At 35.8% G+C, this 26,507-nt stretch overlaps 1 protein-coding gene across 5 annotated transcripts in view; it reads left to right on the forward strand.

The window, feature by feature from the left end:
* Positions 1–20,744, forward strand: part of LOC149784419 (potassium voltage-gated channel subfamily KQT member 1-like) — a 162,940-nt gene extending 142,196 nt beyond the window's left edge. For 2 of the 5 annotated variants that reach the window (XM_089932475.1, XM_089932479.1), the window contains exons 7-13: positions 574–758; positions 1,635–1,841; positions 10,655–10,672; positions 12,057–12,163; positions 15,658–15,856; positions 16,691–16,787; positions 17,772–20,744. In XM_089932475.1, coding sequence (XP_089788601.1) covers positions 574–758; positions 1,635–1,841; positions 10,655–10,672; positions 12,057–12,163; positions 15,658–15,856; positions 16,691–16,787; positions 17,772–18,788 — 1,830 coding nt within the window. In that variant the 3' untranslated portion in view covers positions 18,789–20,744. The remainder of the gene's footprint in view (positions 1–573; positions 759–1,634; positions 1,842–10,654; positions 10,673–12,056; positions 12,164–15,657; positions 15,857–16,690; positions 16,788–17,771) is intronic. The other 3 variants (XM_089932477.1, XM_089932476.1, XM_089932478.1) reach the window with 3 other exon arrangements.
* The last annotated feature ends 5,763 nt before the right edge of the window (positions 20,745–26,507 follow it).

The raw sequence follows: 26,507 nt of genomic DNA on the forward strand, positions 1-26,507 counted from the left end.
TTAACGTTCAATTCTTGTCAAGGATGTACTGGATTGAAATCGAATGTAGTATTAAGGTTTCATATTTATAAGACATAGTGCAAGTTTGATTTACAGCCAGTTTTGGGTGAGTTTATGGCCCATGTTTGACTTAATATTTGCCTTCAATTTCAATTCCAGCTTAATAACCTTTGAAAAACGGCATGTATTAAAATCAAATCTGCTGTGTTGCTTTTACATAAAAATGATAGTTCGGTCAAGTTTGATTATCAACGGTTGCGGCAAACATTTTACGGAGTTATGGCCCATGTTCGACTTGGAATTTTGCAATTCCTTTCCCAGCCAATGCACTTTCAAGGATTTCAGTGATGCAACCAAATTAAGGCCCGAACGTATGATCAAGAAGACGCAAGCTACGTTTGTACATTTTTTTTTCCGGCAGATTCTATGAAGCTATAGCTCATATTCGACATGGAATTTTTACTTTTACTTGCGTTATGGTGGCGAGGGCATCCGTGTTGTATTGACATATTTCGATTTATATATTTAACACTTTCTCGGCATATAATTAATATCAACACCTTTCTTTTCTAGGGGATTTTAGGTTCAGGATTTGCTCTCAAAGTTCAGCAACAACAGAGACAAAAGCATCTCATACGAAGACGAGTCCCTGCTGCCACCTTGATTCAATGTCTATGGCGTTGCTATGCAGCAGATGAAAACTCGACGTCAGTAGCAACCTGGAAACCCCACATGATTCCATGTCCTAGCCCATCAACGTAAGTCTTATTTTATGCTATGTGGATACGCATTTCTTAAATGTTTCAAAGATGTCCTTGTCTCAAAAGTGCACAAACGCACAATATAAGCCACAACTGGCGACCCAAAGCAGACGTTTTAACACTTGAAATTTAAAAAATTTGATAAAATGAAAATTAATTCTAACAAAAGCTGGGGAGATATTGTCTGGACAGTCAAAGACCGAATAAACAAGATTCCAGGGGATGACTTCCAGATTGAACTCTCTTAATTCGTGTGTTACCCAGCATTTGAAAACAGAAAGAACATGTCACGGTCCATGGAATGTATCCCACTCTGCAAGAAGGAAGAACAATCGTGTTTGATATTATTTGCTCTTGTCGTGTTATTGACAACATTGCTGATATCAGTGGTACACTATTTTCAAGAGCTGAACCAATCAAACGCCCCTTAACAGATACAGTAGAAATGTAGCTGAGATGTATACATTTTAGTAAGTAAAATTGATATACATATTAGAACTCTGAAGACCTTCCATAAGGCCATTTTTAAGCATATTGCTTTGACCCCATCACATATTCATTAACATTTTATTTCTATGATATTGATATTGCTAATGTTTAGTTGATACTGTACAATTATAAAAATGCTCTTATCATTGTATGAAAAATTGTCATAATCGCCTTGATAAAACTCAATCAACAACAACATTTTGTACTTGTCTTTTCTTTTATTGACCTGTTGATGTTGATATAAAGCTACCCATTGAAATATAGTGATATTCAAAAGCTACCACCATCCTCTTTGTTTTTGGTAAGACTATATATGCATTTTGATAATGGGTAATCTTATTTCCATATCTCGCATTTATAGATTATTATTCCCTCATTTTAAAGGCCTTCCATTCTTGGCAGGGAGAGGCCGTTCAAGAACAATACATCCTTTGTGAGTAGGTTTTCTACGAGACGAAGAGATCGCTCAGGTAACACCAACAATAATATGACCGCTTCTATGGGAGGTCCTCATTCCCCGTCTTTCACGAGAAAGGAGTCAAAGAGAGGAAACTCACATGAAGAAAACGAAATTCCAGAAACATTGCAGAGGTATCTATTCTCGTTGTTAGGGTGCTGAAATTCATACCCGTGATACTCAGGTTATAGGTCGTTGTCAAGAGACTATTTGACTGGAGTTTAACGCAACATTAATTGTTTGTCTCAAAGAAAACAAGAAGACGATGAGAAATCCAAAATGGCTAACGTCTAACATCAGACCATATTAATTAGGAAATCAATATAATGCTAACATTGATATATTAAAACTCTATCATAATTGTTGTTTTTTTTTTGATAAAAGAAATTCAAATTTTATGACAAAACTCTTTAAGATCGTTGAAGCCTTTGTTTTGGTCTGTTGGGTACATACCAAGGTTCTAAGAATCATTTTTGAAAGGTCGGTTTATTGTTTGGTGGCTTAATTTTACCGTCTAAGGTTCCTCATATCTTTGCCCAGCAAGTATTTAAACCAGATCTAGGAGATGTTGCTTTTCTATTAATAAGTACATAACCCCGACAAAAGTCTTAAACGATACTGAATAAGGCTTACATATGACCATAACATCTCACGCAGAATTTGGCATTTTTGTATCATAACTATAGTCAAATATAGACTCTAGATGAGTGATCTCATAAAACAGATGTTTTTTGGTTTTTTTTTACAAATGTAGTCCTTATCACAGGACACATGACGGTCGTCTGGCAGTGCAAATGTATCTTTCAATCATTAATTTTCTTCTCTTTGTTGTCCACGTAATTTTCGACGCCTCCATAATTACGTGGTAAATTACTAATTCATATTTAGCAGAATGTTGGAAAGTTCAGTTATAACAAATGTACCCGGTAGGTGGTCAGGATATAATTGTATTCTCTCCTACTCATTAGGGTCAGGATGATCCCTAACTTGTAGTTTGTTTTCTAAATGGTTTAAGTATTTTTGGTTTTCTTTTTTTATTCCTTTCTCTCCTCCAAAATAATATTAAGGTAAATTTGCTAAACTTGTGCAATAAAAATCAACTCCCTCGGACATAGCCGAATACAAAAATGGTTGACTCCATTGAAAAGTAGTTCCGAGCGACTGGATGCTATGCTATAACCGGTCTCACACAAAGGGACCGAGATAATACAAGTATAAGCAGCATTTTGACTAGATCTCTCGATTGCATCGGTGAGATTGAACAAACCCAACCATGCCAGTTTGTTTTTCAAAAAACGTTACCCAATCTTAATACTTTAAGAATTACTACTACTACCTCGGACCGCTCGGAGGCCTACTGGTTAGAGTGTCTGCCTCGGATGCGGGAGGTCTTGGGTTCGATCCCCGGCCGAGGCATACCAGAGACTTACAAAAATGGTACTAAGAGCTGCCTCGCTTGGCGCTCAGCATTAAGAGGTTAGTGTTTATACTGGTCGGCCTGGTGTCAGGATAATGTGGGTAGGACATCATGATGCATGTCTGCGGCATGATATCCCAGTGCTAGACATGACTATAAACTGCCACACTGCAGACATCGTAGCGATATGACTGAAACATTGTTAAAGCTACGTTACAAATCCAAATCACATCACAACACTGTCTCGCAAATCCAGGCCTCCCAGGCTAAAACGTTTAGCTAAAATGCTAAACGTTATCTTTCTACCTAGGTAGCAGTTATATTGACTGATCTCCCCTTGATTCCGGGATTGTGACCGAACACACATCTACAACCTGTTTGTTGATTCCGGGATTGGCGCCTAAGTACCTGAGATCGTTAGTTACTACTTCCGCTCGTGCCGAATGGCACGTTCTCTACAGACAGAGTGGTCGCGCAAACTCCATACAAGCAGTTTGAACTTTTCTACCTACAAAATATTTTGAAGGATTTTCACCTTCGAAAGTAAGTATAGTCCATCTGTAAATTTCCAACTTCTCTGTTCTTCCTATCTCTAACGACGAAGTTTTCTGCAAGTACAACCTCAGGTAATCACGATCGGAATAGCTGCAAACACAGATGACTGGGGGAACGAGTTCAGTATCATTTTGGGATATCTCAGAAGTGTGGCCCCCTCAGGATCATTATTTGTATATGAGCATTCTCAGTTGAAACATATTTTGAAAGCTTTTCATTGGTGGCTGGATAACTCAAATGTGAATCGAGTTCTCAATTTTCCGACAACTCCACTGCGGTGACGTATCACAAACAGCAAAGCAGAACAAAGTTCCCATATCTTTCTTAGTGAGTTTCTAAAGTGGTGTCCTCAACGACACTTTTATGTTTAAATTCGACATATTTTAGTATGGATAATGTATTGGCGGACTCATTGTCCTGCAAGAAGGAACTAATAGTTTTTCACACAATAGATGTTCGATGGGATTGACCTATGATGGACCTATTGGCAACAAGGTGGAATGCCAACATACCAACATGCGTCTCACCAGTCCCGGAACCAAAAGGCCTGGATAACAAAGCTCTGTCTATGGATTGGAAGGACCAATTTATACACTTCTATAAAACCTCAGGTTCTAAAGGTGATACAGGAATCATAAGAATCGAAGTGTCTCCTTAACCTGGTTACTTCACTCAGATAGGAAATCTTTGATCAGCCTCATTCATCTCTCTACATAATAGCCGGGAATCGAGATATTTTCTCATATGATTTAAGCAACTAAAATGGCAAGTGTTTCATCCCAATCAGGATTTAATAAACCTGCAAATCTGGATCTTATGTTTAAAATACGCCATTAAGAACAAACAGTTCTCACAATAAGTGATGGAGAATCCCTTAAGTGAGATGGACATCCACCTTAGAGGCGAAGAATGGCAAAGGAATATATCCGTAGTGAAGTGCAAAATAACGTTATACCAATAGAGACACCCATACCCCAATATCTAACTTCTTATTGGTCTTCAATCAGAACAGTTAGCATCAATCACAATTAAGACTGCTGTTCCACGATCACTGGCCCATTTTGTTATCATGGAAGCGAGGATATGAGAAAAACTCTCCTGGCCTCCCCGCAGTTACATCTATGTAAAAAGCGTGCTTTCTGCTCAGGTAGTATCAGTCGATTTCATAGGATTTGGCGCCAATCCCGGTCTCAGGGGAGATCTCTCTATTTAACTGCCACCCAGGTGAGCAGATAACTTTTAGCCTGGGGATCTCGTTTTGTGAGGTAGTAGTGGTAGTTATCCTAATGTATTATGACTGGTTATGTATTATCAAAGAAACATATTTTACTGGAATAAATTGGTTTCGTCCAACCCCAAATCAGAGATGCCTAAAGTATTAAAGTCTGTCTGAAAAATAAATAGCTATTATGGTAGCCTTTTGAAACGTTAGTGTTTAGTGCCCACTGGTCCACCATCAAGGATGGATATTAAATAAATTGTAAAGCTAACTGCTCGATTTTCACTTAATTCACAATCGATCATCTGATATTGCATGCAGTTAACTGACAACAATTTGACAATGTAAATACAGGCTAAGAGTAAATTTACACTGGTATATGATTTATAAATAACAGAGCTTTTAATTACAGGCAAATGTCGACTGCAACATTCAATTATATTCTTACGTAAGTTCACTTCGCTTTAAAGAAAGCTAATGAGATTCACAATTGATCAACCATCAAGCATGGATATTAAAGAAGTTGTGAAGTTAAAAATCCGAGTACTTTTAACCAGGTCACATTTAATAAGCTGAGACCAAAATGACATAAATTTGTTTGTCGGTAAATAGCTTAGCAGTTCTAACTAAATTAATAATTCTAGTCCATACGGTAATTACAGGTCATCTGATTAGTTTATATTAGTCTTACGCCATCTGATTGGTTTATATTAGTCTTACGCCATCTGATTGGTTTTTAAAGAGCAGGATAAGATAACACTGTCGAGTTTGGCTACAGAATATCAGGGCGTGCTTATCAGAGCAGTTACAACTGTCCCTCTTTTTGCATTAAGCCTGACAGAGATGAGTACATAATCATTCCCATTTAATCCGTATCAACTGCCCAACATTTGTATGCAAAACGAAATAGAAAGTGGTTATACAACGATGAAAATGTGAGGATAAATTAGACCAGGGACTAGAGCTACTGGTTGATGTTTATAATAACAAAAAACTATTAATGTTTTCGAATTGATGACCGGGAATCTTGACAATGTAGCAAAGAAAGCAATTGAACTAACTACACTAACTTTTCATGGCATACAGTTTGGTATATCAGTATGCGTGATTGCAAAAAAAAGTATATCTTTACTCAAAGAATTAACAGAAAATAAACGGAGTTTGTTTTGTAGAGTAACGACAAAAATAGAATAAGAGATGGGAACTGTTTGGCATCCCCACCCCTTTAAAAACCCAACAAAAACAACAGAGTAATAATTGTACATACTTCGAACAAGAATACAGTTGAAGACCTTTTAGCACGTTTAGAGATTCACTTTGACAATGGCACATGTGATTTAGGTAGACTGGTTTTTGCCATCTTGTCATCAAGGTATTCTTTTAATCTTTTCAGTTACAATAGATTGTCCTTACAAACAGGCAGAGCGGCATTATTTTTTGTGAGGACGTTATACACCTCATAATTGTTAGACTTAAACAAATAAATTCCCTGACAATTTCCCATGTGATTTGATAAGAAAGTTTATAATGTCAATTTATACATTCTGTTTTATTATACATTTTAAAAATTCTCTATAAACTTTCTTTTCGCCTTTTTCCACTGTGAATAAATAGAAATTTTACAGTAACCCACACATTTCTGTCATTGGAACATGTGTTTAACGTATCCTTGAATAATACGGGGATCATCTTATTTATTCGTGGGTTGCCAATAAGGTCGTCTATTTGAGAGTCACTAGCGGCATGAAAGTTCATGCTTCATTTCTTGTCACAGTAAATGTGATCTGTCTCGGCTTAGATAAATACTGAATGCGTATAAGCCACGAATCTTATTTATGTATTGTAATTGATTTTCAGCATGCTGTAGTACAATTCATATATCAACTATAAGTTTAACTTCTTATATATATATATATATATATATATATATATATATATATATATATATATATATATAGAGAGAGAGAGAGAGAGAGAGAGAGAGAGAGAGAGAGATTTTATTGTATGTTCTGTTGAAAAAATATTACATTTTTAAAGTCTGTTTCTGGGTGTGATGCCTACGAATCTCTCATGACACCAATCGTGACAATATTTTTATTCTAACAAAGCGATCTTTGTTTTTATTACGCCACCATGTTGAAGCATGACTAACATGTCACAATGTGTGTCTCTTTCTTTTTCAATTATTCTAGCCAGTTTAATATAAGTCGGATCAACTATTTTATTTATATTTAATATATGCATTTATATCATGTTTAATTATCAGCATGTACTCTTTTCTCACCGAAAATCGTTCAAGCCAATGAATATGTCTGTCCAGACTATATTTTGTTGGTTTATGATACATTTTCTTGAGATTATTTAAAACTGGTGCAGTAAAACATTTATTATCCTCATCAATTATGTTGGTGCAAGCTTAATCGTTCTTAAACATTCAATGCATTTTGTATTATTTTCTCCCGAGCGTTCGACTTTCATTTGTATGCAATGTTAAACATTCGCTTCTGTGAAAGATTTATCTTGTATTTTGCTTATGTCCTGTCCAAATAACGTACGCAAGATGACAAATAATCGTCCAGTGACGTCACCCATTTTCCACCTGCTGAGTATGCTCATAGTTCTAGTTATATAGTGACAATGTATGTGGTCAGCTTTTACTAATTCCTGAGTAGGCTGTTTCAATAGTCCGATTGTTAAGTCTAACTGAGCTACACTGATGAATTTTGTATTGATGATCTTCGAATATTTTTCAATCTTGCTTGTGTTGAAGCTAAAAATGTATACTTATTTGCATTTATTTTGAATGAATCTTTATTCGTCTGAGTTGGGAGACTTTTTAAAGATGATTGCAGTTTTATTTCTTTTGTTTTGGTGTTGGTCATTAATAACGACATCTTCAGTTTGATTAATACAACTAGACATATATTTGAAAATCAATTATTTTAGTTATGGAAATTTGAAAAAAATAAAAATAGCAAAATCCCAGGCTGTCAACGAGACAGTAGTCTTGCTGAGTATGTTACTTGCACATCAATCGGGGTGCATAATGGAATCGCAACCACGACTTTTGCTTTCAGTAAGAAGGTTTCAATGGTTCTGACACGAGCTAAGAAAGTACCTTTCGACTGCTCGGAGCCGCTGAGGCCATGTCGGTAACGGGTGTTAGGTTGACCCCTCCCCCCAACAGCTGCCATATTCTCACGATGTCTAGTGCTGTTCTCAGACAGGTGCCCAGCTAGTAAGATCACTAAGCATTCCGATTGCTATCCATACGTTCAACCGAGATTTGTATATAGACCATTACAAATCTGTGGATAATTTTCATAGCGTAGGCATATTTGCATATATAGCATTGATGCTATAAATTGATACAATAATATGCGTTAAGTCAAGAGGGTACTAAGATTGTACAAATAGTAAATGATATTAGATATTCGTTAGATGCAGAGTACTGTCATTCGCTTAAATCAATCAGATCGTAGACTATAACATATTTGCTGATGCTCTGCGCATGTGCAAACGGTATGGTTTCTGTGTATGGTTCAGTCTCCTTGGTTGGTGTGTAACAATACTGTCTATTTAATACATTACTCGGCATTACTAGACTTGGATATGACATCAATCCGACTGCAATGACGGTATAATAATGTTCAGAAAGTCCTGAACTATAACAAGTAAATAATAATTCATGTGACTGAACACACATCTACTGCCTGTTTTGTTGATGCCTCATTCACCGATTGTCATGTGACCGAACACACATCTACTGCCTGTTTTGTTTGATGCCTCATTCACCGATTGTCATGTGACCGAACACACATCTACTGACTGTTTTGTTGATGCCTCATTCACCGATTGTCATGTGACCGAACAGACATCTACTGCTGTTTTGTTGATGCATCATTCACCAATTGGCGTGTGACCGAACACACAAATACAGCATGTTTTGTTGATGCCTCATTTACCGACTGTTCTTGTCGATCTAGTTCTATATATTATTCTGTCCGTGAAAGGGATTGGTAGTGAAGTTATGTATGTTCTTTCCAGTTGAGTTTAATTGTGGATCTACGGGTGCTGATTAGGTTCTGTTTGGTTCAGGATCCTGAAAAGATTTTTTATTAATTCTCATTATCAATCGGGCAGAAAATGGCGTACAGTACTGTACGTGTATGATGTGTTTCATTCTTCTGTGCTGTATTGTACGCGGCTCATCGGGTGGCAAAATGCCAAGAGCAGATTCCGATGTTATAAGGACTTTCCTCAAATTTCGTAACAGAAACTCAGTCAAAAGTGCTCGGCTTCTTACGTTAATCTTAAATTTCTGTTAGAAAGGACACTTGATAATGTATCTATCTTATTCTATCTCTATCTTCTTGGGTTGGGGGCCCCGAGTGGCCGAGTGGTCTAAAGCGCTCTTCGTTACGGATCACAGCCATCTCACCTCTGTCTGCGGCGGTTCGAGTCTAAGATTCAGGCAATGTGGGCAAGTGAGAAAGCTTGCCAGTAGCTTCTTGTGGGTCGGTGGTTCTTTCCGGGGTTTTCCGGGTTCTTCCTCCACCATTAATACTGGCCGCCATGTATAGCCTATCGTGCTGAAAAATGGCGTTAAACCCCACAACAACAACAACAACAAAAAAATCTTCTTGGGTTGAAACACAAGCCTTAAAATTACCTGGCATCATGTTTTGATAGCTACCGCATACTCGGGTTTTACAAGGCCATCGCCAGCTGTCGGGAAGGCAAATGTAACAAATATCCATTCTTTTCACTGCTGCCGTGTTGGTTTTATTCGTTTATATATGAAAATGGCATGTTGACGATGGTGTGGCCTTTGTTGTGATTATATTAAGTTATTGATAATCAGCTAATCAGTGCAGACGTGGGATGATATATCATGTTCTCACACACGGCATACATAAGTCGATAATTCTATTTTAATCTTCTGGCCGAGAATCGACAGGAAATGCAACATAACTAAAACAATAATGGTGGGCATATGGTCCAGGTAGATCGTCAACCACACTAATAATTGTGAAAGATCGCGAATATTTCATGCCGCGTCCCAATACATAATCTCAAATTATTACCAAGCCATCAACACACTAGACAAAAGAGAGGAACAGTACCCTATCCTGGTTGCAATTTATTTTTTAGCAACATGATCTTGTATGTAGTCTTCTGTTGGACATATGCTTAAAATGCACTAAAATTCTTCTATATCTTACAAGAGTTGAGAGCAAATCACAATTCGAATTCCATATGCAAGATATAAATAGTGATCGTTTCTTCACAAGGGTTATCCTGCTTGGAAAAACAACAACATCACCATAATCATCATCATCATCTTAGAAAGCAACGTTATAAAGAGATATTTCTTATATTGCTTTGCTTATAAGAAACATAGCTGGATTCTGATCTCACAGTTTTCAGAATTGCGAACCTTTAATCTGTTTGCATTTGTAGTCGAATACATTTGCAACAACAGGAAAAATTAATGTAAGAATGTGAGTTACATAAAATTCTATTTGACTTCGATTTACTCTCCTGGTAATAATGTCAATACTGACATTCGGATTATATCATTTTATTCGTGATATCCGTATGATTTGCTTAGAAACCTTGTTTTCAGGACTTCATCTTCTGATGAAAAAAATGTGTGTGTAAAATATATACAATTTATGTCTTCTGCGTTCTACGATGATCTCTGATATTTCATTATTAATACATTTTTTTAATACATTTTATTCTGTCTCTAGTTTGGTGAATCGGACCTGGTAAGAATTATTGCACATCTAAGATAAGTTTTTTATCATTTATGCAATGTCCTTAATTGGTTCCATTTCTTTTCCCAGCTAGTACAGACACGAGACATGTGTCACGTCTTAAGTAGTATTTCGAGCTTTGAGAAATATGTATTTCTTATTTGTCTAATACCTCGTGTAAACAATGTTAAACACATAAATCCCCCTTTCGATCATACATTCTTATGTTCTTTTAGAAATATAAATGATGCTTTAATGTTTCAAAACATTTCAATTCGATTCAATCATGGAGCATGACTCCTTTTGTTGGCATCAACTAGCTCTTTACTTTTATTTTGGATGGTACACATCAATAATTTTCCTCGAAAAGACTGGCCTAAAATTATATTGTGAAGAAATATGTTACATTTGTCTGATGGCATGAAATAGGAAATACGTATATCAATCATCATTGCTAGAGATTTGTGTTCAATAGATAGCTCTGAACCTGTAGTGGAAGGGCATTTCCCGCTATGCATCTTTATTTTCAGTCTGGTGTTCATGTAGCTTCATGCTTATAATGGCGCAGAACTGTGCATGCTCGCTGCTTCTTACAAGTTAGTAGGTCCCAGATCACAAATAGACTTATAACCTGTCCTCAAATTGATAATAGATAGTATTGTGCTTCTGATATTCGTGACGAAATTGGAGATTCCATCAGAGGTAAGGTCCGCGAAAGAGCAAAATAAATTAGACCATTTAACGGTAATATGTGCATTGCGCATTTCGTATTGTTCCGAAATATTTTTGAAGAATTCCAGATTTTACTTGAAGAAAAAGCTTTAATACATTGCTGCTGAAATGACGATTAAAATAAAGAGTACGTATAAACGATATTTACGATGACTGACTGAGATGAATATAATTTTATTGAAACAGGGACAAGGATTATAAAGGTTATAGGTTAAATATTAATCAAGTACAATTCAAACTTAGGATCACAAAATTATTAATATTGTAGAAATATGTTTCCATGTTGGTACTAGCATTTATACTATATTGCCTGAAATTTTGGACAGTGTGACCTTTGAAGAAAATTCGAAATCCACACTGAAAGTGGAACTTGTTTGTCTTTCCTTTATGACGTTCATTTGTCTGGTAGGAAATTATAATTCGTAATACGAATCACTTGATGAATACATTGTGTTAACTAACTTAAAATAACTATATATATCAACACTAACATTCATCGTTTTGTCGCAAATCGAAAAGAAAAGAAAAAAATAAATATCAGTATTTGAATCAACCTGGGAAAATTTCACACTTGAAATACGTTTTGCCAGTAATTATAATTAGCGTCATTAAAACGATAATTTTCTTAAATGCGTGTTTACGTTATTATTATTATTATTTCAAGGAGTCACCTAAGCCTAGCAACTGGACTAGTCGATCAAAGAGTGGACAAGCTAGTAATCATGAGAGAGAGCTCCATTGCGTCATTTGTAAACAAAGAACATTCAGAGGGTAAGAACAAATGAGGTCACTATGATGACTGACTGACATACCGACTGACTGACTGACTGACTTTCATTTCCTATTATATAGAAAATATATTAAGATTATCAAATCCAAGATGGTATAACATGACAAGAAATAATCATATTGAAAAGTTAAATAAAAATGTCGCGTTAATTAATGTATTTACAAATTGGTGTTCTTCAAGAAACGTGTCTGCTTCTAAGAATGATAAAAAGAACGCAAGCACACGTCCACTCTATTGTTAAACGATTTGTATTTCCCATGAGAAAGGAACGACGAAGATTCTTCTGTATGTTTTGGAATGTATTTGAGTGTAGTGAACTACATAGATTCCTCCGGATCGCTACTAACACGCGTATCGAGTAATACATAACAAGCATTAAACAATGTAACCTTGTCACTTCAGAAAAGAAAACACCCTCTTCTTAAACGATATTAGAAAATATATTCAACCCACCAACCCAGCATGGTTAAAATTTATAACACCGCCGCGGTATTACACACTAAACACGATATATATAAATGCTTTATTCTTATATTTTTAATGGGTTAGGTTGGGTGCGGGTTCATCCTTTCCCTTGTTTTCTCTCGAAGTAGGATATAGAGTTTGATGCAAGTATGGCATTTGTTTTAAACAGTCCAAATTAGCCATTATATCTTGGAAGTTAAAAAAAAAAGTTATTGCGGCAATTACTGCTGCTGGAATACTTACCTTAAATACGAGGAGAATATTGTTCAGTTTTCTTTCACTCGACGCGCAATAGAAGGTAGATAAAAGCTATTCGATATACGTGTGTTTCGTTACAGTTTTAATACATAGCTGAAAAATAAACACTAACAAAAACATACCGGGGACACAATACGATGAATAACAGTGTAATGAGTCAAGAAGCACTGAGTTCTGCGTTAACAGCAAAAGAACAAGAGTATTCATTATTGACCTATATTGAAATTCTCATGAAATAATACATAAATTAATGAATACAAGAGTACGATCACCCCATAAATAATATGCCCCTCCCCCCCACCCAATAAAAAAGATTTTATGCATGCACCACGATGAAATAATACATGCCAGCACTGAAAATCATGGAAACATTTCGATCACAATTGCTAAAATCAGCTTGTATTAATTATTGTTTCTTCCTTTAGAATAGTACTAAACCTAACATGTATCGGTAAATAAGTATGTGAATGCATATTCGCGCGCGTGCGCGCGTGTGTGTATATCTGTGTGGAGGATGTATTCGTGTGTCTGCGTGTGTGTCTGTGTGCCACCAGCATGAGGTCACTGTGGTGACTGAATGAATTTCATTTCCTATTATATAGAAAATGTATGTGTGGATGTGTGAATGCGCGAATCCGGGGTGGTGCAACTTTCGTTGGTATCTTTGCAATGTTTTGTTCCTGGCACTGCTGTTGAAGAATATGTGTAATAACGGTAAAACAGTTATATTACTGTGTAAGTAATTGCAGAGGACTGTGTAATAACAGTTATATTACTGTGTGAATAATTACACAGCACAATGCACTATCAGTTATATTTGGACATTGTTAGATCTTGATTTTTTTTTCAGCCACCGTTATTTCGCTTTATTCATAACAGTTTGAAGGGTGTTACTTAATATTCCATTGTAACACGCAACCAGCAAACTTAACAGCAAAAGAAAACTGTCTGATGACAGTCAGTCATATTAGTACATTTGAAAATACGGACACTTTTCTTATCCATCTCTCGTCATGGATAAGTAAAATATTAGCCTTAGTGTTATTTATTTATCTTTGTTCTATGCCACCCATTGTTACGATTCGATGGTTTTAAACTTTAGGATGTGTGATCTGGATTTGTAACGTAGTTATGAAACGATTGTAGTCATATCGCTACGATGTCTGCAGTGTGACAGTTTACAGTGATGTCAAGCGCTGGGGCATCATGCCACAGACATGTAACATTATGTCGCACACGGTCACATTATCCTGACACCAGGTCGACAAGTCCTGACACTAACCACTTAATACAGAGAGCCTAGTACAATTTTTATAAGTCGTTGGTATGACGAGGCGGACACTCTAACCACTAGGCAACTGGAGAGGTGATGGTCTTAAACTAAATAACAGAGAAGAAGCGAAACCAGCTAGTATAGGAAAATTTAAAAATAAAAATGAATTTCTCTAAGTTTTAAAGTGCAAATTAAAGTGGAATCTACAGTATTCTGAAATAAATCCCTTCTGCATTGGCTTCGATTCTCTTTGCTTTTATATTTCTCCCTCTCTTTTTTGATGATCTGTCTCTCCCTTTCTTCTCTCTGCGATTATGCTTCTTTCTTCTGCCTATCCCTGCATATGACTCTCCTTTTCCTCTCTGCATCTCTGTCTCTCTCTCTGCATTTGCCTCTCCTTTACTTCTTTCTGAATTTGCAGTTTCATAATTTCTTTCCAAAGCTGAAGCTTTGATCATCTCAATTTCATATATTTAAAAAATCCTGTAATTTCATTAATTATCTTATATATACAGAGACAGACCTACGAATCAAACTCAGAACATTATCATCCAAAATTTTCTTCCCACCAAATACTGAACCAAAATATTTTTATTTCTTGCTCTGTTAAAAATGCTTTTATTTCCGAAATTTCGTAATGTCCTGCAAGCTCAAGCCACAGCCTCTGGGTAGGATTCGAGACAATGGTCATTACGTTCGATGACACGTGACTGTTTGATGGTTTCACTAAAGATTACTTAAATATGTAAAATTAAAATCTTTACCAGGGACAATGACAGCCCCAAAATAGGACTTAGTCCAAAAGTCGATGAGCACTTTGTAATGCTAATAAAAATTTAAATACATGATTCACCTCAAATATTATCTGAAAACAACAGTAACTGATTTCATAGACTGAACTTAGAAAAGAAATGAAAAATTTAGTTTGCCACAACCTAATATAAAAATATGACACAATACAACTACTAGGATGTAGGTCACAAGTTCTGTTCCGGAACGTTCTTAGTTGGCAAATTAAGCATATATTTGAACTCAGTATCAGAAAAAAAACTTATTTATAACTCACAAACATGACAAAAACATGCGAGTAGTCAGGTATGCAAAATCTCAGTTATTGACAAAGGTGAAGCACACAATAAAAATTAAACATACATAACACTAGAAATAAAAAATGTTGATTGGATTATTTTACATTATATAATCATCTGTATTTCGACAGTCTGTCTTATTTAAACATTTTAAGTTATTGATAGCATCGTCCCTCCATCCCCATTAGTGTCTCCTTCTCTTCATGTCCTACCTAATATTTTGGTGGGAATGTTATGCTTTGCACGATGTCTCCGTTAAGTAAACCAAACTTTATTTATGACTTTACATTACAAGGTCATGAAAAGATACAGTCTAATGTGATAGTCCCATTTTCCCCACTTGTGCAGTGGTCAATATTTGATCTGACTGCTGTATAATGTTTATTTTCAGAGGAGCTTGATTCACCGAAAGTGAGAGAGTTAACAGAGTTACATAGAAGGGTCATTCGGGCACTACGTAAAATACGGTTTTTCGTAGCACGACGTAAATTTCGAGAAGCTTTGAGGCCTTATGACGTCACAGATGTTATCGAACAGTATTCAGCCGGCCACATAGACATGTTGAGCAGAGTAAAAAGTTTACAGGGAAGGTTGGTGGTATCACAAAGTACTGGTATCAGTTTTCCAAATAATTCAAATTGTTCTTTTGTAAGTTGTAAATGTCTTTCTTATCGCAGAATGACAAGAAAAGAGTTTTTCATTTGGTATTCAACTGACAATGACGACTAAAATGCAGTCATGAAATCTTATCATTAATCCCAGTATTAGCTTTGAGGAACATTGAGGATCACCTAGAATGTGTCATTCCTCCAATTACTTTTACAAATTAAAAAATTGCACAATGTATAAAGTCAATTTTTTTTTTTACAATTTCTCCATTTTGAAGACAATCCTAATATTGACAGAACTGGAATAAACATTAATAGTCTAATTCTTAATTTGAGAAAACGTTTCTTCAGACAATTTGTAAACCCGCTTCCAGATTATGGAAAACATATATGCTCCTGGTGTTAATGTATATATATCCTAATGACGTGTTATTGAAGAATATGCATGAGGTTGTAATACAATAATTCATTGAGAAACCTTGGATTAACGTTCTGCATATCTAACCATAAGTTCAACTAAAATGCAAGGGCCTGGTTTCAGAAAAGTTGCAATATTTTCGTTTACGATGCTTTGTACTTGCAATTTATTAAAAATTATTCGTGAAAAAATACTTGTTTTACATATTGTCTACGACATGGATAGTATGCTCCAACAATTAATCGAATACCAACCTTTCGAGTTTCTCGAGTTACAATTCTTCGCCAAGATCGAATATGGAAAAGATCACACTTCAAACTCGGTATAAACAATGGAGAAACGTAGATATAAGTCTGTTGATTTATTTTACCTTTTGATGCCAATTTAAAATATTTCAGGTTGGATCAAATACTGGGCAAAGTAGGATCAAAGGCAAAGGATGTGTACGAGTCAAGAATAAGTTTGGCATCACGAATTGTGAAAGTAGAAAGACAGGTATATAATTCGCTTCACGCTTAATAGGAAATAATAAGGTTAACGTTTGCAAATATAGAAATCTTACGGTTAAATGTTTGCAAAAGCTTACAATTTCGAAACAATTATGCACATTTTTTCAAATATTGAAATGGCAATATTGCATCTCCTGGCGCTAGTTTCATCAAGGGAACTTAAGTTTATACTTAGATTTGAGTTTAAAATCCAGAGTTTTGATTAGCTGAAATTTAAATTTGACTTAAAATTGATAAATGATGCATAAATATATCCACATTTATTAAGTTTACACCTAGGTCATCTGATTGGTTTAGATTAGTCGTATGTCACCTGATTGGTTCACATTATTCGCAGGTCATCTGATTGGTTTGGATTAGTCGTAGATCATCTGATTGGTTTGGATCAGTCTTAGGTCATCTGATTGGTTTAGATTAGTCTTAGGTCATCTGATTGGTTTAGATTAGTCTTAGGTCATCTGATTGGTTTAGAGTAGTCCTAAGTCAGTCAACCGATTGGTTTAGATCAGTCTTAGGTCATCTGATTGGTTTATATTAGTCTTACGCAATCTGATTGGTCTTGATGTCTGAAGTTTGAATTGTCAATTTTAAGTTAAACATAAATTTTAAATAATCAGATAACTGGATACTAAGATTAGATTTAAGTCTTGACTTAAGTCTGTTGGCGAAATTCAGGCCAGTCATCTTAAGCCTAGATTTGAAACTTATTTAGTTGCACTAAGACCAGTAGTTTGAGTTTCAAGCTATATTGTATTATTAAAATATCATAGAAGTATGATGCGAAGCGTTGAACACTTCTGTGAAGGATTTAATATAAAACTATTTTAAAAATACGTTCACGAATTATATAATCATATTATTCATTTACACCAATTCCATTCGAAATTTCATTACATTTTGTAACTCTCCCAAAAAAATATTTATAAAAAATGAAAAACTATACATTTTTAATTATTGTTTATACTTTTAGGTAGAGGATATAGAAACAAAACTTGATTTGCTCATTGATTTGTACAAAGAGGACAGAAAGATTATTCTGGAAAAGCTCAATCCATCTGAATCAAATGCCGAAAATCAAAAACCTCGTCCGATCCTGATAGACAAGAAAAACACTAGTGCACCCTCATCTCCAAAGACAGCTAAAATACCCATGCAACGAAATCTTTCAGATCTGAGCTCAAGAATTCGAAAACGCGTTACATACAGGCTTCCCTCTGCACCACCCGTATGCGTCACTGTCAAGGATGAAGATATGCTAAATACCCCGATCACTGGACATGCAATAGCAAGGAGCTTATCAGAGAGCAATGCTACCACGAATGAAATTTTCCAACAGCCTTTGTGCAAAAATGGTCATCTAACTTTGAATACCTCTTCCACGAGGAGCACGAGCAGCAGCAGCTCAGTTTTTGACTCACCGAGAGGTGATGCTGATAACAAAGAACATTTTTACCGTACAGAGATTGCTGAAGTTGAATCAGAAAACGACTCAAAAGAAAGCCAAGGGCGGATGCACCCTCCAGATCCAGATGGATGTGACGTCATTATAACACAACCATTGAAAGATTCTAAAACTCTTGAAAGAGACATCCAATGGGAACGTGGGATTTCCAAAGACAGAGGCAATGAAGGTAGTGATGTGTCTAGCTTAAGAAGGTCTTCCTGCTTGAAAGATTTTCATACAGATTTCAGCAGTAGCAAATGTATTAAAGAAGGGGGTGCGATGGACTATGCACAGGTCCGTATCTCCTGTGAAAATGTGAATAAGCCGAAGTGTTTGGGAACTGACATCGGAAACGTCGATTCAAATGGCGATCCCGACTCGGGAAAGATGACAAAAGAAAAAGAAGAAACCATCTTAACTCAGAAGCAAGGTGAAATTCAAAATGCACATGAACCTGTAACGTCCGAACTTGGTATTTCTGATCAGATAGTGCTGTCCACAGGAAAACCTTTTTCTTTGCAATCAGACACGACAGAAGTATGATTGAGGAGTATGCAAGAACCATAGTAAGAACAGAACATCTGCAGAGGGTGAAGGTGTATCGCACCGTCAAACGTGGATAATAAAGCAGAACAACTGGTGCCACAACATCAAAATATGATAAAAAATAATGCAATGTATTACAGAGGAAGCGCGTTTCCTAAATCTGAGTGTACCCAGAATAATCACTAATCCATGTAATAATCCAGTTTCCAAAAGAAATGGTCACACTGATGCAGCAAATTCTTTTTGCAATGCCCAATGAATGTTAGGACCTTTAATATGTATATATTTGGACTTCTTTTGGTCACTTCCCTAATTTTGGTGAAATTGTTCAGTACTTTCGCACCCATTTTTCTTACTCTAGCAACGTGACTGACAATTGATGAAATTGCAAATATAAAAAAAATTCAGCCACAACCTTCTTAAAGTATTCTTATAAATGTTGCAGGGTCTAATTGACATAAGAATAGATACATGTAATGATCATTTCCTGCCGAAATGTATTTTGCCCCTCAGTAGAAATACTCAGGAAGATAAAACTTACTTTTGTGCTAGTGGAGGGTGATGTCGAGTGTAGTTGAGTGAACCATGCCTGCTAAATATCCTCCCCTTAGCTGAAATTCTCTCACCAGATGTACCTTTTATTCAACTCCACAAGGGCGGTTTCTACCAGTTTGTGAAGTACTTTGATATCACTCAAGGATTTATTCAGTGCGATAATAGCATGTGTTGTTAGCTAATTACGTCTATAACTCAACAGTACAGTGTAGCCGAGACCCGACTCCAAATGTAAATCATGGAAAATGCACTGCGTATTGAGGGTATTCTTCAGTGTACAACACATACATAATTTAAAAATGTTCAGTACACCTTGCTCATGCTGTATAATTAAAATTCAAGGATTAACTTATTGGTAAAACTAATATGTGAAATATCACATTTTTTACAGAAAAATTTCTTACAGAAGAAAAAGTGGAAATGTTATAATAGGGCAGATAATTACATTCGATTTTATGTACGTTGACTATTGCATGCATGCTATATTCAATCGGCATGCATATATGTCAATAGCTTACACGGACATCGTTTGTGCTTAGAACTTGAATTGCTTTTATTTTTATATTATTAATTTTAAGTCTGTTTAAAGGAGAACTGTATTCAATTTTGATGTTAGTTTTGCTTTGCAACAAATATTTATAGTATTGTGAACAGTCATACATTTTCACACAGTATCGTGATTCGTGTAATGTTTGATTTCAAGTCGAATTTCACATGAAAAAGACGGCTGATAACAATAGATAGATTCATTCTTATACAACTTTTTAATACTCTTACTATATTCTTTACTATGCTTTACACACACATTCTACAGACGAAAAATCCTTCTATACATGAAACTATTACTCGTAAACCTTTCGATTACTGCCAAGACTTGCATACCTGGTATAAGATCAAGGAATCAGCTTAATAAAATTATAATTCGTGTTAGTGACGTCTCAAACAAAACTGCTACAAACAAGTTGTCCATCTTGAGAAATGTGGGGCCGTAGAAACGTACTGGTATATAGAGCATTGGTGCACAACCTTTTCGGCCAAGGGCCAGATTGCACTTTCTAAGAACTCTCAGGGTCGCAAACACTAATTTCTTTAATTTAATTACTGTTCACGAGCCAGATTTCTGTGTTGTTTTAATTTGCACTTGGGATGGACAGAACACGGTTGTGCACCCCTATCTAAAGCAATTATAATTGAGGACAAAAACAGAAAGAAAAAAAACCCAGCTGTGTACGGAATTTGGGAAAGGAGACAGAAACGACAAATATAATAACTTCATGAGCATTAATACAGAATCAAAGATATATAATTTTGTTGTAGTTTTCTTTACTCACCGGGTTTTCTTGTCGATTTTTTTTATGTGTAATGTATTGTTAGTAAAAATCATGTTAATTCCTTGCATTTTATATATTTATGCTTCTTACTATTTCGCCATTTTCAGCAGTGAACAAGAGTACCGTGAACGACACATTGAACGCCCGTCCCGTATTTAATAATCATCTATGCGGGTAACCGATATTTTGATGCAGAAAGCACTTTAATTTCTTCATTGTAGGTGATATTGATCTTCAAATTTAACAGGTTTCTTCCTAAAGCCAAATTCCGAATAACGTCTCTGTTGTAAAATTAATGTTATCATGCGAAAACAGCTGTTCTTTTATAACGCCCAGTTACTTTGGCCATTGACCTTTTAACCATAAAGTAGATACGATTCTTTCTTAATTCAAGTGCAAGCCGTCCAGTGTTTGGTTCAGTTATGTGGTGTAGAACCTTTGATCTTTTCACTACAACATCGATGTTTTTCTTCTTCTTCATATTCAAACACAAGCGATCCACAATGTTTGGCAATCATACATGATAGCGAAACCTACCTTAATGTGTGAAAACTACTGTTCTTCTTTCAGTAGCAATTACCTTGACCTTTGACTCAATGACCATAACATTGACGGTTCGTTCATTTCCAATGTGTAATCCACCAACTAAGTTTGGTAATTGTAGGTGGAGGAAAACTTTATTGATCTTGACCATTAACATTTGACTCAAATATCAGTTGGGTCATTTGTTACGTGTTTAGGCTCGAATAAACAGTAACACAGAAAGAGTGAAAACAACAAGCTTTTTCAAAAATTTAAAAATTTATTTTCCTCGAAAATTCTGTAAAAATGGAAAAAAAAAAAAAAAAGAACTTAAGGTTTCAAGAATCAAATCCAAAATTAATCTAAAAATAATCTACGAATTAAATTGCAAAAGTCCTAGTAATAAATGTTCAAATAATTTCAAGTTCGAATCCAGATGGATGACGATGACGTATGATGTAGTCAGTACTGTGCGTATCTACAGTTCCTTGTAGAAATACAAATAACGACACTCTGGTGTTGAAAATCTAAATTAAATTTATAAGCAATGTCTTTCCAAAATTTCTGTGTGAGCACTACTCAAAATATTTTCAGAGAAAAAAATAATTAATCCTTTTGAAATCCAACCGATCTGAAGAAAGTTACAACTCAAAATCTGGCTACAACAAAATAACTTGACATCAGTGTAAAAAGTCCAAACCTGAGAAATCTCTCTACGCATCTCTATTAAAACTAACAAATGCGCAGTAATGGAAAAAAACAAAAACGGAATTGCGAAATCGAAGGGGTGGGGTGGGGTCACGTGTTTATGTCACGCACACCAAAAATGACCCTGACGAAAACCAATCATTTAAAAATAAAATAGAAACTTGTTTACGAAGGTTGCTACAAATTCTGAAACAAGGTCAGGAATTAGATCAACACCTGGTGTTTACAAAAGAAATGATTCAGATCAACTGATTTTCTGGGAAAATATCTCCAGTGAATAAATTTACATTATAATAGCATACAATATAATTAAAACTGACAAACAATTAAAATAAATATGAATTAAATCAGATAAATGTAACACAATTCTTACCCCAAGTTCAAGCCATTCCCAGTTTTAAACTGTAGATGGTGGACAGCTTGAGCTACTGTGCGGAATGGCCAGACGGACATAAAAGATAATACGATACGCTCCGCCTTATACAAATTGGAATTACTGAATGATGCATGCATGATGCTCTTTTATTTTTTTTAACGTAGCTTTAACAATTTTTTAGTCATATCGCTCCGATGTCTGCAATATGAGTTTATAGTGATGTCTAGTACCGGGGCATCATGCCCATACCGCATACGTGTAGTATCATGTCCCAACAAGTCACATTATCCTGACACAAAGGCGACCAGTCCTAACACTAATCTCTTAATGCTGATCGTCTGGTAAGACAGTTGCAATTATTTTTATAAGTTTTTGGCATGATTCGGCCGGGGTTCGAACCCGCGACATTCCGCATACGAGGCGTACGCTCTAACCACTAGGCCATCGGACCGGTCGATGTTCCTGTTAATTGACTCAGTGTACCGACACAATAATGAGCGCCCACCTTATCAAGCAGGGATGAAATGAAACTGGGGTTTGCGCCAAAAGTTAGTAAAGATTATTGTCAGGTATCAGGTATTAATTGTTCAGGCAAAGGAGCGGTCCACTGCTGTTGACATTACATATGTGTTGATCCATGTTTGCCCACGTTTCTATGTCCGAATATGTGTTAAATGACCTTCCTTGATAACACATGTTTTATAGGTGGAATGGTCCAGTGTTCAATGACGGTTTATGGCTGCCTCCTGAAATTGATTGTTCCATGATTATCCACGTTTTGTGGCTGGTGTGATCATTTTCAATCATGGTTCACGATTTTTTAAAACGATTTTCCACGTTTCTATACCTTGGTTTTTCATGAATAAAAAAAGTGTCTTTGTCTGTGGTGGGTCCACGTTTCATGATGGACTATATAGACTCAACACAGACAATAGTTGTTGGTATCACCTACGGACAATTCACCCATGATAGTCCATGAACTACCTATGAACATAAAACATGAGCATGCATCATTTATATACTGGTTGACACATAGGCACACAAAGATCAATAAAACAGACAAATGATACTGACCTTTGAATATATACCGAACCATAACGAAATCAGTAATTTTGGTGAGATGAAGTGCGTTTCTTCCAACAAAACTAATTTTGTTGTAAATATTTTCTATGCTGGAATAACTTGTAAGAGTGAGCATCCTTCAGTAGTGTACACAGATTAACCTTTTTATTTTCAAAGGACTGAGAGTGATTAGAAGTTTAGATATTAATATACCTAGCCATGTGCACATGACTAATTCTGTAAATATGGGTTTGAGATACAAAGTGGGTATCTTTCACACTCCCCTAGCACAATCACACTGGTAGTTTTAGGAACACCTATATACTGTTTGCAAACGTTGAATTGCACAATTTCAATATCTCAAAAAAAATTCATATCCTCACATTTCTGACCCAGTGCAAACAATTGCTTTTATCACAGAATCAACAATTTTAAATGCATCCTCTCAATTAAAATAGCCAAATCTTTTCTGATGATTCAACATCCTTAAAGTTGCTTTCTATGCTTGAGCCACTAGTGTATGAATTGCTTTTGTCCATACAAACTTTGAGATGAAAAGTAGACCCAGATAATTGTAGTAAGGCACATACTAGTATTCAAAATGTAATTCTTTATAAAAAAAAAAAAATCCTTTGCCTGACATTCCCCATTTTTGAAAACAGCGTAAAGTATTGCAAAAATATCAACATCTTCTTTGCTTCAGGTGCGTAATCAAATCATTAATAACTAAGGGTAAACATGATCGGGCTCAATACACCAATTTGCCTTGTACCCAATGTACATTAAAAGTAGTCAAGCATTTATTTAGGTGTTCTGGCACAGCAGATCAGGTTTCTATACATATCTGCTAACATATTTACTATTTTACCATACATACCATAATGCATTAATGACGACCATAATTTATCATGCGGTACTTTATCAAAAGCTTTTATAAAATCAAGAAAAGGAAATGAAATCTACCTTCTCTTTTAGATATATTTTTGAGCAAAAGCCTGAATAATAAACCGTTCTCATATGTGGAATATTTTTTCTAAGCCCTACTTGTGCTTCGTCTATCAGCCCAGCCTATTATCTGTGTGTGTGTGATTTAAATTTTTCACTAGCTTTAAAAAAAATTCAGTCATATTGCTATGATGTCTGAAGTGTGGCAGTTTATAGCGAGTACTAGTGCTGGGGTATGCTGCCGCAAGACATGTCCCACCAAGTCACATTTTGCTGACACCAGGCCAACCAGTCCTACCTCTAACCTCCTTATGCTGAGCGTCTAGCAAGACATCTGTTTGTACCATTTTTGTCTTTGGTACGACTTGGCTGGGATTCGAACCCGCGAGCTCCCGCATCATTGGCATAAGCTCTAACCAATTGGGCCACGGGAGTGGAAGGCAAACTGCAATGTTGTATTAAAACCCGTTATTAAAAATAAGTGCAATGTTGCATTAAAAAACGAAAACCCAACAATTTTTTTTCAATCGATACATAAAGACTGGGCAAGATCAACAAATCTGCCTAAACAATATCCACACGCACACTATAGCAACTTTAAATTTTCTGACCCAGATGAGGGGGAAAGGAGGCTAATGTTTGAAATATTTATAATGGAATAAAGTAAAGCAAATAAATAAATTAGCAGTGGAAAAGCATGCCGCTTGCTTGAATAAACATTTAGTTTTGATAATTAGACTTCATTTATTATTGAAGCTGTTCAGGACCAAATCCTAATAAATCTCAGACATGTATTGTGAACGATGCATTATACACTCGCCCTGCGCAAGTAGAGCATGGTCAACTCAGAAGACTACAAAGTAACGGGTCACTGTGATCTGGATCTTTGTTCAAGTGTATAGTCTATAAATAAAGTTAATGTGCAGAAGCCATTATTTTCTTATTAGATTTATCATGATCATGACCTCCTGACAACATAAACCAGCCACAAAGTTTGGTTAATGAAATCTTCTGCAAAACCCATTTTTTCTTTACCCCACAATGACCTTACATCTTCTGACCCTAAAATCCGTACGCCTCGTTTATACCTTCAGTACAACCCTCCCAAACTCTGTTGAAGGTAGGTTGTCTAGAATTAAATTTGTGGAAAAAATATAAATTAGCTACCTTGAATGCTTTCTCAAAATCGATAGGCTTCTTTGTTCTGTCACGTGCAAGTCAGTCATTTACGTTAGTGACTTTAATCTTTTGCCCACTCTCCCTTGGGACTGCTCCAATACACTTTTTCCTTAACATATGCACATGTGATCCACAGTTGTTTGGCCCATGGCTCTGATATAGAACTAATGCTTCTGTGGCCTTTCTATTTTAACCTCCAGTCATAGTAACCTTGACTTTTATTTACACCACAAAATAGACAGACCTTTTCCTTTCACCATATGCAAGTCACCCAAAATGTTTGGTCCATGTCTGTGATGTAGAACTAATGTTTGCAGACTATTCGTCTCGTCTCAGACCTATGATATTTCTTAGCCATCGCCACTCCCCGCAGCAGTATGAAATGCTGTTTCTGAACTGGGACATATACATGTATATGCATATATTCAGACCAAGCTAAAATCATCAGAAGTCTTCTGGTGAAACCCACATGTCACTATGACTATTATCCAATCAGAAGGATAATACAATTTCAAAACTGTTGTGGCATCCATATTGGCACCATTTTTCATTTAGGGCCAAACAAACATCATAATCCTTTTAGTGAAATCCCCATGTTTTAAATTTACCAGGAAGAATAGCAACAATAAGATTTTCAAGATGGCCACTGCAGTTGGTATCTGACTTTCCAAGCAGCACTTTTCTCATTTATGACCAACTCGACCAAGGGATGAATGCCTACCTAAAGTTTCATGCCAATCCATCAAGTATTTTATTAGTATAACAAGGAACTTGTGTTGATGGATAGACAGGCAATGGACATGTCATCCCTATAAGATGTTCTGGTCTATGACTAAACCGTTAAAATATTCAGTTATACAGGTTCCCCTATAACAAGGTTTTCTTGCAATCTCTCCCCATACACCAAGCAAGAAAGGTTGAAGAGACCCTGGTCCCTGAAATTACCTTTAATAGGGATGCTGAATAAGAAGCAAAACAAATATATGCTAACCAATGCAATGGCATGGCATGCTTAAAGAAAGAAAAAAGCTGTACATC

The sequence above is a fragment of the Sinohyriopsis cumingii genome, chromosome 14, assembly GCF_028554795.1.
Source record: "Sinohyriopsis cumingii isolate HCF-2022 chromosome 14, ASM2855479v2, whole genome shotgun sequence".
Classification (NCBI taxonomy): Eukaryota; Metazoa; Mollusca; class Bivalvia; order Unionida; family Unionidae; genus Sinohyriopsis; species Sinohyriopsis cumingii.